The 20,590-nt window shown below is 35.1% G+C and overlaps 2 protein-coding genes across 4 annotated transcripts; one reads left to right on the top strand and one right to left on the bottom strand.

The window, feature by feature from the left end:
- The first annotated feature begins 5,214 nt into the window (after window positions 1-5,214).
- LOC131651625 (transcription factor MYB124-like) lies at window positions 5,215-10,927 on the top strand. 3 transcript variants are annotated; one of them, XM_058921290.1, is made up of 13 exons: window positions 5,215-5,430; window positions 5,887-6,110; window positions 6,196-6,242; window positions 6,377-6,433; window positions 6,533-6,605; window positions 7,029-7,084; window positions 7,222-7,386; window positions 7,470-7,636; window positions 7,984-8,129; window positions 9,039-9,179; window positions 9,270-9,462; window positions 9,734-9,885; window positions 10,168-10,927. In XM_058921290.1, the coding sequence occupies exons 2-13, from the start codon at window positions 6,000-6,002 to the stop codon at window positions 10,273-10,275; spliced, it is 1,416 nt and encodes a 471-aa protein (XP_058777273.1). In that variant the 5' UTR covers window positions 5,215-5,430; window positions 5,887-5,999; the 3' UTR covers window positions 10,276-10,927. The 3 variants fall into 3 exon arrangements, with proteins under 3 accessions (XP_058777273.1, XP_058777271.1, XP_058777272.1); XM_058921288.1 differs by having other exon boundaries at window positions 5,883-6,110; XM_058921289.1 differs by lacking the exon at window positions 5,215-5,430 and adding an exon at window positions 5,459-5,762 and having other exon boundaries at window positions 5,883-6,110.
- Window positions 10,928-13,391: 2,464 nt separating this feature from the next.
- Window positions 13,392-18,106, bottom strand: LOC131651626 (UDP-galactose/UDP-glucose transporter 3). The gene is made up of 7 exons (XM_058921291.1): window positions 17,842-18,106; window positions 17,619-17,716; window positions 17,022-17,152; window positions 15,570-15,600; window positions 14,909-15,012; window positions 14,689-14,810; window positions 13,392-13,988 (listed from the first exon to the last, which is right to left on the bottom strand). Exons 1-7 carry the CDS (start codon window positions 17,943-17,945, stop codon window positions 13,580-13,582), a joined length of 999 nt encoding a protein of 332 aa, XP_058777274.1. The 5' UTR covers window positions 17,946-18,106; the 3' UTR covers window positions 13,392-13,579.
- Between the last annotated feature and the right edge of the window lie 2,484 nt (window positions 18,107-20,590).

Raw genomic sequence — 20,590 nt, 5'->3', positions numbered from 1 at the left:
CTCAACAATTTCCTCCTCAACTATTTCTCCTACACCCATATCAATATTTCTACCGCTACGAGTTAGAATTGACTTACAATGCTCACGAGGATTTTCTTGTGTAGTAGCCGGAAAAGGACCTTTGTTTTGATCGGCAAGTTGCTTTGACAATTGCCCGACTTGAGTTTCAAGGTTCTTAATTGCGGCATCCGTACTCTTTTGGCTTGCAAGTTGCAATTGCATGAATTGGCTAAGAGTGTCCTCGATAGAAAGCTTTGTTTGTTGAGGTTGTTGATTGTAACCGCCTTGATAAGGATTTTGACGATTCGATGGGCCCGCTTCCGGCCTCCATCCTTGTTGATAACCTTGATTACCTCTTTGTTGGTAACTTTGGTTATTGTTGTAAGGTTGTTGTTGTTGTCTTCCACCATATCCTTGATTAGGATTAGACACATAATTCACCTCTTCACCCGGTGGAGGACAAAAACCTGTTTGATGGTCACCCCTACACAATTCACAACACATCACATGTTGATTTTTAGAAGGGCTCCCATTTATCTCTTTGATTTGTTGAGGGAGTTTTGACATTTGTTGAGTGAGCAATTCTACTTGTTGTGTCAATAACTTGTTTTGAGCAAGTATTGCATCACTAGTATTCAATTCAAGAACTCCCGGTTTTCTTTGCAATGCACTACGGTTGTGTTGCCCTTGATGATCATTCAAAGCCATTCTATCAATGATAGCAATCGCTTCTGCAGCAGTTTTTGACATCAATGAACCACCCGCGGTAGCATCTAAAAGAGTTTTTGGTTGAGGTTGGAGTCCATTTCTAAAGATATGGATTTGAGACAACTCATCAAACCCATGACCTTTGCACTTTCTAACCATGGACTTGAACCTCTCCCATGCTTCATTGAGAGATTCATTCGAACCTTGAGAGAACACCGCAATAGAAGTTTTCGCTTCCATGAACCTATTGTGAGGAAAGAACCGATCCAAGAACTTCTCTTCTAACTCGTTCCAATTTGTCATGACATTATTAGGTTGATCAAGGTACCATTCCTTAGCTTTTCCAATTAAGGAATGAGGAAAAAGTCTCCTGAACACCTGTTCTTCTTGGTCTTCCGGAGCACCTATTGTTCCGGCAATCTCGTAGAACTTTGTTAGATGAGTAAATGGATCCTCGTGATCTGCCCCTGTGAACGGATTTTGGTATAATAATTGAAGTAACCCCGTCTTCATTTCGGAGTTTCTTCCATTGGCCTGATCACGAGCAAATTGTGCATTGAGACGAGGGCTGTTAACACATGGCCCTCGAGGTGGTGGATCCGCAGCCATTTCTTCCTCAACCAAGTTTTCAACAGGAGTTGAAGAAGAAGATGCCTCTTGTTGCTGTCTTCTTTCCCTAGCTAGTTGTCTCCTCCTACGAGTTTTGCTATTCTCTCTACGAGCAGTCCTCTCAATCTCAGGATCAAAAAGGAGTTGATCTGCAGGTACACGTCCTCGCATAAACTGTAATCTGAAAAACTAACCAAGCAAATTAACAAACACAAGGAAAATAAATTTAGAAACAAGATATTAATTATAAGACTCAATACAAAACAAACTATTGCAATGCTTGCAATATCTAAACAACAATCCCCGGCAACGGCGCCATTTTGTTGAAAGAGTATTGTGGTGTACTTTTCGCTATTATCGTATCCACAGGGATTATTGCGATATCACCGCCGTTCTATAGCCTATTTTGTCTTGAGTTATGGTTACTTTAAATTTGGGTTTGCAAAAGATCATTCAATTCTTTTAGTAGCAAAGAGTAAATTAATGAAAGTTCTAAGTTAAAGAAAATGTATCAAGATTCGATTTCATCGACCTAAATTTGTATGTCTCCTTATAAATAGATGCATATGAACTTGCTAACGATCAATATAATTACGTATCGACACCTATATCGTCCGTGTCCGCAACGATATAGTTAGATTTACCGTATTGTTTAACCGACGATTTCTCCACCGTTTAAACAATACAAATAACGTTTTAAGAACCGATACTTAGTAAACATCAAACTCTAAATCCATGTCTGCAACTTATAGTTTGAAAGATGATTAGTTAGGTCTAGATACAAACATTGATGTCTCAAACACTTATACCAAAGAAAAAGCTTTAATAAACAAACTAAACCATCTATATTGATCATCACTTGTTCATACACATATATTCACAAGAAAAACATACAAAAGGCTAGGAAGATTACATCTTATCTTGATACAAAAGTGATTTAGCTATCCATGAGAATGGTAGCTTGCACAAGAAGTAAAGGATGAAGATCAACAAGCATCAAAGGCGATTAATCGACGATCAAAGCTTCCAATCTTCGATTCTTTGTTTGCTACAGTGCACAAGTGTTCTTTAGCTCTCAAGATCAACCAACAACCCTCAAAATATCTGAAAACCCCTTTATATAGCAATTCTGAATTCTGTCCAGGGCGCGTCGCGCCCTCCAGCGCGCTTCGCGCCAATACACTTAAAATTATAAACCGCCCATGCGCGCGACGCGCGCAACTCTCTGCCTGGAAGCTCCAAAATATCTCGCCCAGGGCGCGACGCGCCCACATCTCCGCGCGACGCGCGCAACTCTCTGCCTGGAACTCTCTTGCAAAGCTCAAAACAAGCTCCAAACTTCCCCAAAATTGGCTAAAACCTACAAAAATCATAACTAAAACACATATTAACATAAAATGAAAGCTTAATATTATAAACTATAAATAATTATCTAAAACTTCAGGGAATTGTACGAATATCCGATAAAAACGGTCGAAAGGTGCCATTAATTAAACTAAATATAAACACAATTTGGCACCTAACACTAATGTATGATCTTTTCTCTTGCTTTGAATATTATCATACGCTTCTTTATAATGAATGATATCTCACCCCTTCTGTTTGAATGTTAGCCTCTGTTGGTAACGTGCATGTAACGACGTGGAGTAGCCATTTACCTTTTAGCTCGTGTCGGTGTGTCTATGATCTGATACGTAGCACTCGGGGGATGTCTAGCTTGTTTTGATTATGTCATGTTGTCTTAACATTTTGTTATTATGTTTGGAATATTGTTATCTCTCATTGGATTATGTTGTTATGTCCTATGGAGATATGTTGGATTTTAGTTGCCCATGTTTGGCATGTATGTATTGAATAATGTTGTTGATGTTGTTCCGCTGTGATATTATGACTATTTGAATATTGATGTTTAATGGATGTGAGTTTCCTCCATATTACTTGCTAGGTATCTACCTATCTATATGTGAGCATGTGTATGATTTGTTTCACGTTGTAATTGTGACGACTCAAATGTGATGTGTGGTTTGAGACTTTTATACTCTGATTTTCCTGTATATTTGCGGGGTAGGATTTGGGGTGTTACAAATCCCCCTAAAGCCCATGCCTCCAGTGCCTTTCGATGCAGCCAATCTTTCCCAACTCATCTAGTGGATCTTCTGCTCGCCATTCTTAGAACCCCACTAGAATTTAGCAAGCATAGACTCAATCTCCTGACACACCCTAGCTGAAAGTTTATAGCAGCTCATGATATAGCTCGGGATAGCTTAAGCTACCGCTTTAATTAGCACTTCTTTTCCGGTTCTTGACAAGAATATCTCCTTCCAACCTTTAATTTTTTTCCCACACTCTCTCAATCACAAGACTAAAATCATAGTTACTTTTGCACAATAAATCAATAAAACAATCTATTTTGCTAGCATTTTTACCCATTTCATTCTACTTTACAATTACTTATGTTTTTCCTTTTTCCTAGTTTAGTAATTCTCGTAGAATCCTAACATTTATATTTGATATTTTAAGGAGGAGTTAAAAATTCCATAGCTTAAAAATAAATTTGTTTCTTGGATATAATAGTTTGGAGAAAAAAGGAATCAATATTAAAAATTAAATTTGAAAAACTAAAATTGACGATAATCTCAATAATTCAAAAATTAGGGGTGAAAAACGAGCATGCTCGTCCCGTTTAGTTCTATCCCATAAAAATTCACAAAAATGAAGTGGAGCGAGACAGACATAGTTGAGGGTGCATGTCTAAAACTTTGATCCGCTCCACATTAAAAGTGAGGGCGGAGTGAAATATGCTGGTGGACACGATACTTTTTAAGTTTAAAAATACAAAAAATTATGTTAATTTCTGCATCTGTAAAAATCCGCAAAAAAGAGGCAGAACGGGATAGACACATTAGAGAATGCAAATTTAAATTCTTGATTCGTCTACACTAAATGCAGATAAAATAGATATATCAAACGAACCATTTTTTTTCCATCCAAAAAATCAAATACAGTTATTTATATTTATCTTGCATAGAGATTACAACTTTTGATAGTTCTCACACTTATATTTCTCAAATTTGTATTGTTGACATTATTTCTAACACAATAAATTATTTTGATTTAAATTCAACTCTTGTTTTTTAATACTCCCGGCACTTTTATTGTTCTCAAATTTGTATTGTTGACATTATTTTTAACACAATAAATAATTTTGATTTAAATTTAACTCTTGTTTTTTAAATTTAAATAAATAATTTCACATATATTTAAAATTTTAGTTTATGATTTCATTGCTTTTGTTCTCGCCATTTGTGCAGAGCTGTCTTCTTTTCCATCTCATTGTAGTGTTTATTTGATTTATATTAACATGTCATCTTTGATCCAGATCTAAATGCATTATCAATCAATATTATAAACACTATATACATTTCAATTTTATCTTAAGTGCAAGCGTTGTCATATATTTATGCAATTTTTCATTTTTAATATACATTTCAATTTTTAATACTAAACACAGCATTTAAATTTTCACGCACACTATTAATTGAAAAACCTAACAATAAGACCTCAAGGAACAAACCAAACTCACACATCAATAGTGCAAATTTCAAAAACTCACCAACATTACATCACACAAAACCAAAATGGTAAAAAACAGTACCTATAGCATGACAAACAAAACACATGATGAAGTCACGAACCATTAAATTTCACCACACATGTTCCTTCGTGACACCTAGCTGTTCTAGCTCACGTACCTTCTCATGTCCCCTTAAAATTCCCACAATTTCAAACCATTTTTCAGCTCTCACAAAATCATTCGTATATATAATGGTAAATAAATAAATTTCGTAGTCTTATTGTTGTATTGTATTGCAATTTGCAAGAAAACATTATCATAGTGTTTAGTGGACAACACTGCACGTAGCTCATAAAATTCAGTGTTATTTTCAAACCTCTCTTCATACCCGCGCACTACCACAATCATCTACTATTCATTTTTATATTCATTGTTCTTGTCCCTACCTACTTTTCCTAACTATGTGACCGTTTTCATCAAACCAAACAAACACAGAGACTCTTGAAGATTCTCAAACATAGTATCCCTTCATATTCCAGGTATTTTTGTCTATTTCATCACACCTTTTCTCCTCAAAGTTGTTAATTTTAGATCTAAATACACATCAAAATACGATTTTGATTCATACCCATTTCCCCTTTATGAACCCTTGTATGTATTCTTCATTACCCTTTTTCTATTTTTCATCCTTAATTTCAACATTAAACATTGTTCTGTTTTGGGACAGAGGATAATGTTTTTTCTGAAAAGTTAAGAATCCAAAGCCAATTCATAAATTGAATAGCTTTTTGTTATAAGGTGGCTTTTGAGAATGGAATTTATGCTTATTACGGATCCCGTTTTGAAACTCAAAAAAACACAGTTGTAAAAGGTGAATGAAAGAGAAAGAACAAGGGTTTGTTTGTTCCTTTTTTTGTTTTGTTTTTAATTTTTATGTAACAAAAAAAAAAACAAATCAGAAAAAGTTATAATCGTATATTTTATTATAAAGGAAGAGTGTTTGGCTTTAGCATGCAACTTGGCTCCTTGTGAAAAAGGAAGGAGCGTTTAAGAAAGAGAGAAGAAGAATAATACCATTGAGGAACCAAATAGAATAAACAAAACAATCATGCAAGATATGAAGAAGCTGCAGAATCAGAAGCAGCATCAGAAGCAGAAGCAGCTTGTGAATGAAGAATCGAAGAAGAAGGAGCGGCACATTGTGACGTGGACTCAAGAGGTTATTCTTCTTCTCTTACTTTATGTTATAAATTATTAGTATTGTGTTTGTGTTTCTATTCTGATGTTTGTTTTGTGAGTTGCAGGAGGATGATATATTGAGAGATCAAATTGGAATCCATGGAACTGAAAAGTACTAATACTAAATACAAATACTAATACCCTTTTGGTTATTCTTCTTTTTGAGTTCTTTCACTAGTTAGTTACTACTAGTTTTCATGATTTTGGAAGACTAAAAGTGATTTTGATTTCAATAACTTTATGCAGTTGGGCAATAATTGCTTCTAAGTTCAAGGATAAAACTACAAGACAGTGCAGAAGAAGGTGAAGTTTTTGAATATTTTTCGATTTTGATGGCTTCGGTTTCATTGTGATTCTCTCTATCCGATGATTAAGTGACTAATATTATTTATCATCAATCAGATGGTACACTTATTTGAATTCTGATTTCAAGAAAGGAGGTTGGTCACCAGATGAAGATATGCTCTTATGTGAGGTAAAAAATTTGTTCCCTCAATCGATTCGAACAGAAGCTCGTCAATCACTTGTCTTTGGAGTTTAACAAGCTTAATGATATAACTTTAAAATATAAACTTCATCTTTTTTCTTTCTGTTTTTTCCCTCTATGTGGTTTGGTTTGGTTTTCAATCCATGATGAACTTAATGAAATGATATTCAGTGGTAGTGCCGCCGGTGAAAACTCGACCGCAGTATTTTTTAAACACAACTTATAAATTTTGAATTCTTAGTTAGAATAATAGAAAGGTACTGCAGCCGTATTGCAATTAGAAAGTAAGCACGATTGGCCGAACTCTGTGATCAAATTTCGTGTGTTCTGTGTTTGCGTTTTTTGCATCAAAATCTACACTGCTAAGATTAGGTTCCAACCAAAACTAACTTTTTGCTGTTATCTCTATAGGCACAAAAGATATTTGGCAATAGGTGGACAGAAATAGCAAAGGTTGTTTCAGGAAGGTAAAAAAAATTCATTATTCTCTTCACATAATACCAAATAGACTCTTTTTTTTAACAGTTATTCTAATTGAAATGCTTCATTGTTTTGTATACAGAACGGATATTCTAATTGAAATGCTTCATTGTTTTGTATACAGAACGGATAACGCTGTGAAGAATCGTTTCTCCACACTATGCAAAAAGAGAGCTAAATATGAAGCCTTAGCAAAAGAGAACAACGTTTCATACACGAATTCAAATAACAAAAGGGTTATTTTCCGAGATGCAGCATCTGATTCTGCAGTAGATTATAAGAAAATGAGGTATGTTAAGCTATAACACCAGATCAAAATATATTCGTAAATTCTACGAAGAAGTATTAACATTTCATCGACTTGTAATATAGGAGGTCACATATCCCTGATGATGCGGAAAAGATCAACTTTGCAGACAGATCACATAAACAAAACGAAACTTCAAGAGCACCATTGGCGGTTTTACCTCAAAACTCTCATAATATCAACAACTTGCCAGACCAGAATGATGTCTGCAATGTGAAGTTCGGTGGCTTCGGTAAATCTCTACAAAAAAGTTTAATCATGAAACTTAATCCTTGCAGCTGTAAAATCCAGACTAAAAAAGCAAGTAAATAATCGTATTGGTCCATGACCGTGTGGGCCATTGTTACAATAGTCTTTGAATGTGTCAAAATTACAATCCTGGTTAAGTGCATCTTTTGTTAGTAACTTTATGGATCAAAGTGACTAACAAAAGGCGCATTTAGATATATTTTTAACTTTGATACATTCAGGAACTAAACAGGAAATAATCCAAATGTCGCCTAATTTATTAAGCCAGAGATAACTTTGGCCATCCTATCATCATTATAATTTAACTCTCGATTTTTTGTTCTTTTGTAGCTCCAAATAACAAGATTCAAGGAACATTCCTTAAAAAGGATGATCCGAAGATAAACGCATTGATGCAACAAGCCGAGCTTCTAACATCACTAGCTCTAAAAGTTGATGCAGAGAACATGGACCAAAGTCTTGAGAATGCATGGAAGGTGAGGCTTTATAGTTCCCAACTTGCTCTCGTTTTGATTTTCAAACATCACATGGTCTTCTTTCAAAGTGAACTCCAGCTGTGTTGATTCATTCGAAAACAAAAACCAAAGTATGAAATAAATGTAAAGAAGAAAGTTCAACACCAAAAAAAAAATGAAATCAACTTTTAATGTTTCAAACCAATCTGTTTGAAAATCATGAGAATATTCAACATATCTTCACTGTTGAGTCAAATAGTTATATTTGATATTGAAGAGGTTAAGTTCTTCAACATCATGTAGCATTATGACCCTGTTTGGATCAAAAATTTAATTAAGAACCTATAGCATAAGTGTTTATATCTTAGCTATTTTCATAATAAAAGATAAAATATAGTCAAATTGTTTTTACTTAAGCTATAAGCTGTTTTAATAAACTATCTTAGAGATTTTACATAAATAAACTAAAAATAGCTTATAAACATGTCATACGATGTTTACATACGCTCTTCCAAACAGTATCACAAGTGCTTATGTTAGGAGATAAACTCAAATAAGTCAATCCACACATGCCCTTATAAACTAATCACATAGAATTAGAAATTATATAATCTTATAACTTATCACTTAGTCATCATGGTTTTTAATTGCTGTTTGACCGCATTTTACCATAATATAAGGGTTCGCACAACACGATAAACACAACTGCAATTTAAAACCATGATCTACGTTTTGAATAATCATTGTAATAAGTTCATAGATCGGCTTGCTATCATATAATAAAATATTGAAAAGCTTAACTTTGCTCTGATCGGCTCATATGTAGCTGACATCTGCAGGGATTATTTCTTGAGCTTACAAATAAAAAAAATGCCATTATTCGTAGACTTTTTTCGTATAAGTTCTAACATGTATATATATTGATGCCAGATTCTTCAAGAATTTATGAACAGAAACAAAGAATCAGATATTCCTGGATATAAGATTCCCGATTTACAGCTTGTAGATCTTAAAGACTTACTGGAAGACTTAAAGAATAGTAGTGAGGAAATTCAACCATGTTGGAGGTACCTTAAGCTCATTGAAATTTGAAAATAAAATAACTTTCATGAGGGATATTTTTATGCAATATCTAATAGATTATGAATCTAAAATAGGTACATGGAGCTATATGAAGACTCTCCAAGCAGTTCCGAAGGATCAACTATTCTGCCTCATTCTGCGGCCGAGAATTTGGAACACTCGCTACATCAAGATAATGGAACTGAACTGAATTCAATACAAATTGGAGATCAAAAGGGAGATGGAGGATGTGATCAAGTGGTTCTTTCTAGCGCAACTATGGTCGATCAAGGTAATATTTTCATCAAATCCAATGATAAAAATATATCAAAACCGAACCCTCTGGTTGAACTAGGAACCGGCCAGTCCATCGGTCGATTTCATCCTAGTTATATTGCAATCTGGTGGAACAATGGTTGGTTCAACCGGTTTCAGTTTTTACATTTATTTGTTTTTTATAACTTTTTTGATCTAGAGAAAAAAGCTTTTATATGCTAGTGTACTAATATGTTAAATCTCAATGTATCAGAATTGCTAATTAGATATTTATCTTTTTGTAACAGATATATTCACATCTTGTGAGGAACAGATAAACAATGATGGCATTGGCATTGTTCCATCCCTATCAAGTGCAGAGTTCAGTTCTCCTCTTCAAGTTACCCCTATGTTCAGATCCTTCACTGCAGCAATTCCAAGTCCACAATTTTCAGAAAGTGTAAGTTACACAATTTTGGAGATTAAATAACTAAATTCAACACTGAGATTATAGCAGTAATAGCGATAAGTATTCTGAACATACTAGTAATAATATACTCTGTAACACCGTCACCTTAGAACAAAGGCGTGCCTGGTGTCCAACCTGTCTTTGACACAACACCGACACATGTGATTACATTCAATTTATTCATTTTTACACCTTACACCGACACATTATATTAGTTATTGTGTAAATAGTTTCCATTTTATCAGATTTTGACTTCTTTATTTTCCTTTTCAGGAAAGGAACTTCCTAATGAAAACACTTGGAATGGATTCTCCATCCCTCAACCCAATTGCCAACCACTCACAACCGCCACTCTGCAAAAGAGCCCTCCTACAAAGTTAATAATCTGAAAAAGAAAAAAAAATCATTTATGTCTTTTTTCTTATCTAAACCCTTTGTTTTTCCTTTACCCGCGACCATCTCGCGTGCTAGTCCTTCTCATCCTGGTTTGAGAAAGATTGCAAATTTTGTTCAGCCTAAAATTTTGACAGGCTCATCTTTTTCCCTTAGAATGTTAGGTACATTCTGAGGACTTTCAACATATTTAACAGTGTCTTTTTTCTCCCCGTAGATACCTGCACCGAAGATTAGTGTGCTTTAGTGTGTCATTCTTTAGTTTGTTTTCTTCTTTGACATCTTTCTGGGTTTGTTTTTCTCCGATCCAGCATTTGGTCTTGGTTTGTTTTTTCGTTTTGTACAGAGCCTGCTGCATGATACTAGTTGTCATCTTGAGTGTTTGTATACATTGGCAATTCGCCGATCCTACTACATATAATGAACAGAGAGACATAGATAGAAGAAGAAGAAAAAGAGTGTAAAAAATTAGCCAGTGGCAAATATGATTCCTATTTGTTGTTTTTTGGTGTGCATAGGTTAGGTTATAGAATAAATAATGCTTTTCCTTTTTTGATTCAGATGTACTGAAACATATTTATAATATGAGTGAAAATGCATTTTGGCTTTGGTGTGCTGAATGCAGATGTTATTTCTATTATGTCTAACTCTTACCTGAATTTAACATGATCATTTTTCTATATCCTTATTCTGGACAATTCTTCAAACAACTAAAAGTACAATGAGTGACAACCCTTAATTGTGTAGGGCTGTCCGAGGATTTTAGGGTTTTTGTTGGTGTTAGAGCAAGTTCACGCGAGATGGTGAGACTGAGAGGGTCTCTATCTATATGGTTTCTGGGTGAATTGAGATATTTATAGAAGTCTATTGAGTCTAGATTCTTGGACTCAGTGTAGAAACTGTTAATCCCCCTATTTTCCCGGAGAAGTCTACTCAACTTCTCTGCCGTTAGTGTCTATGGACACGTCAATCCCCACATTTTGGACACGTCAATCCCCACATTTCGTAAGTGGGTGATGTGTGGCTTAACCCAAATCCAACAGGGGGCGATTGATGCTAACAATGGACTCGTGTTGTGATAGATGGGCGACCAGAACCCAACCTTGGGCGACATTTGGGGCCAGCTACGTACTTGCCCCATGTACTCGCCTCGGCTCGTCTTGCTTCCCTTCGGTTTACCTTCTTTTAGGAAAAACAGAATTACCATAGTACAAAGGGTTAATTTATAATTTTATTCCATGTAAATAACCTCTTATCAAGTTTAGTTCCTGCAGAAACTTTCATTAATGTTTAGCTTTCAATTTAGTGATTTTGATGAAAGTTTTCATCTACTTTTAGTCTGTGAAGTCACAAAATTTGAGACTAAATATGGATTAAATTTTTTTGTATGAACTAAACTTGATTAAAGAGTATTTTTAGAGAATAAAAACATGATTAGCTTAGCCCAACAAAGGAAAAGAAAAGAAAAGTAAGAGCAAGGATTTCTCAGCAGGTAAAGAAACAAAACATGAACTCATACTTCTTTTCTCAGAGTATCAAAGTAATTTCAAGAGAAAATTGCCAAAAACATCACTAAGAGCTACAAAAAACAAACTTCTACACAATTTAATGCAAATGTAAAACTCATTCACACTTACAAAACACATATTTCAACTACATAAGCTTCATTTTCAAACCAGAAAGCAAAAAAACTTGACAAGAAGTTGTGAACAGTACAACAAACCTCATAATCTGATCTGACAGAAACATGCATGCAAACATTTCTCAGCTCTTAGACACAGTTATTTTGGACTGTGCTTTGCAGAAGAACACTTGTGAAGGAACTGCATTTTTGTTTTGTAGAATGATTAGTTCATAGATGGTGGTTGTGGTGGAAGACAGAAGACAGATAATAATGACTATTGGCAAAAGCTATTAGTAAAAAGAAGGAGGGAACTTGCTACAAAATAAAGCACATTAGTTAGCTGTTAACTTTCTAAATGGAAGGTGCACTTTGACTAATTTGACCTCATAATTTCCACTCATTTGAGTGTAGTAGGTCTTACCTAAATAGATAATCTGGTCAAATCTTAGATGGTTTTTATTTTGAAGTAATTAAAACTAATTTATATTGAATAGTGCTACTAATTATGGATTTTTTGGGGATATATAAAGTTGATACTGTAGTTACAACTTTAAAATTAGTACATAAAGAACTGTTCTTCTAAACAACAGACATGTCCCCTACCTTTTATAAAGTCAGATTTCATTTAACCACAGAATCTTCTTTCTTTCCCTTTGCTTTTTCTTCCAACTTGCTGTCAAATCCACTTTGTCCTGGGCCGGCCAAAAAATCCAGTAATTATGGCCCAAAGAGTTGAACTATCCACCGCATCACATGCCGGTGATCTTGATCCATGATCAATCAAATGGATCACCGCATTTCACGCCAAGAGATCAGCATGCGGTTATAGCCGCCCTACTATATAAGAGGGAAAATTGTCATTTCTCAGTACTTTTGAATTTAAATTTCATTCTCTCATCTTACTCTTATATTGATGTTGAAGTGCTAACCTTATAAATCTGTCTCTCTTTCACCGCACCGGAAACTCAAGTCCACCGTTGCAATCCACGTACATCAATCACCGATCAATTCTGATTTCCAGGCGGAACACACTTTATGTTGAGCCATCAAAGCATGTTCAAATTGAGAATCACAAACAGAAACTATTGAATAAAATGTCCAAAACAATTTATCATTAGTTTATTTTGTATAGGAAAAGAAAAATAAACAGGCTTCTCCTTCACCTTTATATACATTTTTACAGCCAAAAGTTCTTGCATTTTGATTGTAAGCTTAGTAAAATAAACAGAACAGAGCATCAATTTGAAAGAGCAAAACAAAATCTGACAGCAAGGTAATGCAAACAATTTTAGAAATCGACATTTTATGCTCATAACATTGCTTAAGCTTCTTTTGTAACTCATACAATATTGGGATAATCTAAATAAACTACAGAATATGAGATTATCTGAAAATCATGTTTACATAGAATATAGCGTTCTATAGCTTTTTTGTATGCTATTAAGATTAAAACTAGCTGTTCTTACAAAACAAAGGCAACTAGTAAATTACCACAATGAATAAGAAAATTGGACCTAAATTTTTTCACTTCTCAAGCGGATCTATTCAATTACAATTACAATAACTAATATTAATACTCTTTTGTATATAAACCTAATTCTGGTCCGTTGAATCTTTGAGGTTTAGCTAATATGAATCGTAATTGGACTTCAAAATTGATGCCGAGCTTTACGTGGCTTTCTTTTTCTTCTGCAATCTCTTCAACTTCTGCCACTTGAGGTAGATCTGGTATGATAATCCAGAGAATACCATAGAAACACATCCCCATTGCTTTGTTGAAAGGGGGTTCCCGCTCAATAATGAAGATACCACAATGCTGACAAATTTGCGAGTGGTAGTGATGGTGGTGTTAGCCAAAGAGCCAAACCGGCTTATGGTCAAGAAGATAAAATTCTGTCCCACAGCACCACAGCAGCAATACAGAAAAATATCCCATGCTGCCTCTGGATGCAGTTTGCAAAAGTGAACCGCCTCATATCCACTGGCATTGGGCCATGCAAACATGTAAATCATATTGTATATGGTTCCCCATAAATTCATGCCCAACATAATACCCCAAGCACTTGTTTTCGGGTACCTGTGTAAGGCAAAACATTATTAAAAAAGAGTAAACATAAGAACCAATGAATCTTTATTTAGGATGTTCCAAGAATCATTTGAAACAAAGAAAACCTAACAATGTTGAAATTTGAGATGGCTACATTCAAACCCTCATGAAACGGAAACTCAAACAATTGACATGTGATTGCAAAAACAGGCAATGAGATTTTTCCCACAAGCAGAAATCATAAGACAGAGGGGAGCATAATAAATCATATTTAGTATTGTTTGTGAGTTAACTATCAAACTATCCATCAAATTACCATAATAGCCAGTAACCTTACTGAGAAAGACTGAAATTGTAAGCCAGTAGTTTTGGGTTTTAGTTTTTAAGCAGCCAATATTGAACTTATCTCCGATAATTGCATCTAACAAGAATTAACTAATGATAGCAGCAGTACATACTGCATAGCTGGATTAAAAGACAACACCTTAAACAAAGACAAAATTTCAAAAACACTCTATTCAGTGATTAGGTACTCTTCATTTATATTGTACAGATTACAACTTCAATGAAATGATAATTTTTAATCTGTCATGCAATAAAGAAGAAATGAGTAAAAAAGAGGAAAACAAGTTTAGCACGTGAGAGCGTAAGTACTGTACTTTTACATGATATAAAAAAATTAGAATGCTGTATGCCAAATCAAAATAGAGAAAAGCTTCTCCAGTATTACCTAGCTTTTAAGGAATCCTGTGTTGCATTAGTAAATCCATCAAAAGCAAGGTTCAAGAAACATAGCCCATATCCAAGTGGAGCATTTGGATGTGCTAGCTTGTTGATAGTCTTTGAGCTAGTCTGTAATGCATAAATAAATAAAGATGAGCAGTATTCAGCGACAGTGAAAATTTAGACAAAAGGATAGGCGAGGTCTGTTATACTGAGAAGTTCCTAACCTTTAGAAGTGCAAATGTTGAAACTCCTCCAGCAACAAGGAAGGTGCAAAGGTATTCTGGAATGGTGTATCTTATACCATATACGAGTGAACCCATCAGCATAACTGCATTAAAGTGAATTATTAGTTAGACATTTAAGAGTGGTTCTTGTTCACATAGTCTGAGGATACAAATTGAATATAAACTTTTCTATCATCAATTTCTACCAAATGTTTATGTATTAGAACCAGCTATAAAATCCTCCATTAAAGACACCCAAAAGACTAAACAATAATGAATGCAATTATTTTCAACCCACCTTCATGTGAAAATGAAGGAAAGGGTGCATGCTAAATACAAATTTAAGACACAGGTACAAGGACAAGAAGTGCAGAAGTCTCAAAGAATACATAACCACAAGACTAGCCCATGTTTTGCTTATTTTCTGAAGTTCCACATTCATTGGCTCCCCAAACTTGAGAAAATGAATTTCATCTAGAAGTTACCCTAAATTCCCCTTAAACCAAAATATTGTAATGACAAATATTGAAGTGCTTAAGCACAGAAAATAACTATATAATTCAATCAAAAATGCAAGACAACTAAGTAAATAAATTAGAAGCTCGGCTGATTTTCAATTGTATTGAAACTAAAATAGAATAGTCAAGCACAATATACTGACCTGGAATCATTTTTGAGGACTTTGCCAGCACCTGCATGTAGGAAAAACCCCTTAAGAAAAGCTCATAGTCTTATGCTCAAAACATTTAAACAATACGGCAAACAAAAGTGCTGCGGCATGCAAAATGAACAACTAAAAATGCTTCAATCTGTACACACAATATGTGGCTAGTTTGTGCTTTAGAGCAGCAGTCCGCAATGGTGCAACCAACTTAGAGTAGCAATACTCATTTTGATGGGTCTTATTTAGGCCACATCAACTTTATGCACTTAGCATGATCTTCCTTGAATAGCGAAACCATTTAAAGATTCAAATGACTCCCACATTTTTACCTTAAGTCTTTATACTTTTCATTCATTTTTATTAGTTAAGATAAATAAGCAACTATAAGAAGCAATTCTCTATATATGAACCAGCTCCCCCGGTTTAAATAAAGGTATCCAACTGTGGAATGGGCCGAGGCGATAACTCTTTTTATATTGTCAGAATAGGCCGATAAATGTTTTTTATATTGTCGGAACGACAATGTGACTGCTGTTAGGCTGCTTCAACCACATTTGACCTTGATTCTAAGTAATATCAAGGTTCACGACTAGACATGCATAAGAACCCTGGTACTTACATGTGCAAGCTATGAAGCACGGACACCTCTAGGCATAGGAGTGTCATGGTGTCCGACACCTGACGGTGGCCGGCACTTGTATGACACGTGTACGACACGTGTTGAAAATTCAGACAGGTGTCAGAAAAGTGAGACAAGTGTCACCAAAAATATGACTTTTTTATATACACTTGTTGAATCGGTCTCCGACGTCGGTACGACACTCATACAACATGTGTCACACAATTCTGACAAGTTATTCAAAAAGAAATTGTTTCTCTTTTTGTTTCATCACACCTTATATATTTTTGGAAAAATCTCATGCACATCTAAAAGGGTTAAACATGTTTAAAACAATGATATCAATGAAGAATTAAAAATATTAATTTTGATTAGAATATTTTTAATTCTTTTAATGATAGAGGGATGAATGAAACTCAAATATTATCATATACATAGCTGTGTCAGTTTCCTATATTTTTACATCATCGGTGTCGGAGTGTCTGTGTCGTGTCGCGGTATCCGTGTCGGAGTCTGTGCTTCATAGTGTGCAAGTCCCAACTTCAATGTTGAAACCAAGAACCAATTTTTAGCTCTAATGATTCAATAAGGAACTCCTCATGGAGATGCATTTCTTAATAATATTCTGTTTTCCTTTTTTACTTCAATCTCCTACACCATGTTTTTTGATATTCCATTGGTTTTCAACAAAATACCAATTCAAGTTATAATAACTTAAAGTCAAACTCAAACAATATTTACAAATCCTATACCAAATTAATCAAATCAAACATAGTTTTTAAAAAGGAAACCACAATTAACAAAGAGAGAAACAGATGCAGAATTCATGCCTGAGCAGGGTAACTAATATACTTCAAAGCTTCAATTCCCATAGCAGGACCAATAGTGTTAGTAATACCAGCACTCCAATAAGACCACCAAGGAGCACCACCGGAAATTCCACCACCCCAAATAGTTATCACTACACAAAAATAACAAGAGTTTAATTCAAACACACTGTCATTGAATTTTTTTCCCACCTTCAACAAATCACAATCAATAATAAGTGTCACTGAGATAGTTATGATCTATAAAACACGGACACCGAAAACACGACACTGACACATCAACACCAGTAATAATGTGAGAAAATGAATGAATTAAACATAATAACACCAGTAATAATGTGAGAAAATGAATGAATTAAACATAATAACACCATTAATAGTGTGAGAACATGAATGAATTAAACATAATAACACCGGTAATAATGTGAGAAAATGAATTAATTAATCGTAATCCCATTTGTGTCGGTTTCGGACCCTGACACACTTATTCTCAGAGGTGTCAGTGCTACAAATTTTAGAGGTGTCAGAGATTATGGTTATAGTACATTTTTAATGATCTTACAATTAGGATTAATTAGTATTATAGAATAAGAATCTCACTTATGAATGACCAGATTAAACACACTACATTCTGCGCCAAGTTCAAAACCGCTAGGTGTTCAAATCTCTCACCGTCAGGACCGAATCGTTTCGTTGACCTGAAAACCAAATCACAGAGAAATCAATAACTACTTGAATTTCAAAATTCACAACAATTTTTGAATTCGAGCGTTCAAATCGGTTACGGAGATCGAGAAGCGATTATGGGAAGTGAAAATCTTACAGTGTTTCCTGAAGAATGCCTTGGTAGATATACGCCGACCAGATTCCGGCGACGCAGAAGGCCAGTACCAGGACGCGGCGGAGACCTCCGCCGTGAGCTTCCATTAGAGCACCGAGATTTAATGGTTCGGTTTTTCTTTTTCGGTTTTTTACTTGAACCGGAATGAACGAACCGGAGCGGTGAAGATCGGAGAATGAATGAATGAATGAAGTGGTAAAGTGTGAAGAGGGCGCCAAGTTATGTAATATGGGAGGTTATGACACGTGGAATGTTTTGATTGGTTTATGATACGCCATCGAGTTTCTTATTGGATGTGAAAACGCATGCCGTGTTTTCACGTTTTCAATGGTTGCACTTTCTAAATCCATCTACTTATTAATGTTTTTTTTAATGAAAGTGTAGAATGTGATTCTAAAGTTAAATTATAAGTCTTCCAACTAATTAATTATTACACTCTCAAAACCATTATTTTTTATTAAATATTAGTATTTTTAATATAAATTATTTAATTTAAAAATACATCTTTAGATTTTTTTTATAATATATCGGGTCGGAGCTAAAAAAAGAGATAACACCATTACAAGCCTAGGAGTAGAATACCCCATAATATCCCCCCATAAAACTCCCCAATAGACTCGGGACAATCCTCAAAAAAGGTAAGATATAACGCAAGAGTACATCCCAGATTAGCCAACGCATTTGCACATCTATTAGTCTCGCGAAAGCAAGAAATATTCTTTATTTTCCAAAATCTGTCCATCAGATGTCGAATCTGACGCACTAACTCCACAACACCTGGCAAATTAACTTTTCCAAATTTAATCATATTCACTACCCAATCAGAATCTGAATTAATTTCCACATTTCGAAACCCCATTTGTCACGCTAACCTTACTCCTTCTAACACCCCCCAAAGTTCTACCTCAACCGCACCACATCTCCCTACGCATCTTGCAAAATCTCGAAGCCACTCTCCTTGACTTCCCCGAATAACTCCACCACACCCGACAATTATACCAGTCTTACTTGCACCATCCGTGTTTAGTTTCACTGTATTCAACATAGGAGGAATCCATCGAATCATTCTAAGCACCCGATCTTGCTTCATAACTCTCTTATTAGCTACCATCGCTTTATCATACTTCTCTTTTGACAGCTGAATAAAACTCACAGGATTCGGAGGACGAACATAATTCTCAACATGCACTTCCTTGTTTCTCCACAACCATAAACAATGACAAACCGTACCCCATATTTCATTCCAATGAAATTCTCCTTTCCAGTTATCCTTATTCCGAATATTCTCATAAAACCAACTCGTTGCAGTACTCATAAAGAAACACATGCGTTTAATTATCGCCAGAAATTGGTACCACACTTTCCTAGTAATCGGACAATCCCTCAATACATGGATAAGAGTCTCTATCACCTATCCACAATAATTGCACATTCCGTTCCCTTTTCCCATCCTCTTCTTCTTATTCATGTTTGTCAATATACGATCATGCAAAGCCAACCAAATAAAGTAGCGAGTCCTCTTCGACACAGCCAACTACCAAACCAAATTCCACGGTTCATGATCACATGTCATATTAAAACCACTAATAGTATAATACAGACACGTCACTGTGCACTCCATGGGCTTCCCTCCCGCCACCGATATCTCATCTGCACCGTTATCCACTTGTGACAGAAGCTTAGAAGCAAATTTTAAAAGCGAATCTTCAGGCATCCATGACCTCAACATATTCCAATTCCAACAACCAGAATCTGTAGTAAGGTCCCTCACTGTACACCCATTTAGCGCTTCTGGTATAGGAACATGCTCAGCTATAATTAACCTCGAGGCAATCCATGCATTCTGCCAAGCATTCACGTCCACTCCATTGCCAATACTCTAGAAAGTAAACTTCTCAACATGCGGTCGTAACTCCACCAAGCTCTTCCAAAGAGCTGAGTCAGTAGCTCGCTTTTTAACCCCAAAAATCCCACTAAGTCTGCCATATTTCTCCCACAAAACCCGACAGAAATAATCCACATTGTTACTAGCTACTTTTGAGCCTAATTTCATCAAACAAGCTTGATCCATCTTAGGTAAATTACGTAGCCCCATAATGTAACACCCCAAATTTAGAATTTGTATTGTTTTGACGAATTGTGGCAAATAATTGGGAATGTCGATGTTTTGATGACGTTTGTTGAGGGTTGAAGGTATATGTCATTGGGTTGAGAGGGTAGTACCTTGGATTAAGTGGTATGGTAAGTTGATTAATTAAATAGAGTTTAATTAGTAATACTATTGTTGGGTTAAATAATTAATTAGTTATTTTTACTAATTAATGGACTTATATCAACTGACAACTATTACATGTGGTGTCCGCAAGAAAAGAATCAACCTCAAACATGCATGATCTCCAAGATTTACGAAACTAACTTATGACAAAGAAAATTTGGCCATTTAAATCTAAAAAGTATGAGAAATATTGTCTCCAAAAAGGTAATTATCGGTCTTCCTAATCTCAAGATTGAAGAAGGTAAGATTTATGGGGAATGTCAAATAGAAAAGCAAACCAAGATATCACACAAGAAGGTTCAGCATCTTATTACCTCCCGAGTTTTAAAATTACTCCACATGGATCTTATGAGAACCATGTAGGTTGAAAGCCCAGGAGGGATGATATAGATTTTTGTGTGCGTTCGATGATTTTTCAAGGTACATATGGGTTGAATTTTTACGTGAAAAGTCAAA

Source organism: Vicia villosa, linkage group LG2 (genome assembly GCF_029867415.1).
Source record: "Vicia villosa cultivar HV-30 ecotype Madison, WI linkage group LG2, Vvil1.0, whole genome shotgun sequence".
Lineage (NCBI taxonomy): Eukaryota > Viridiplantae > Streptophyta > Magnoliopsida > Fabales > Fabaceae > Vicia > Vicia villosa.
The sequence above is the reverse complement of the archived record's forward strand: the minus strand, read 5'-3'. Positions and strand labels throughout refer to the sequence as shown.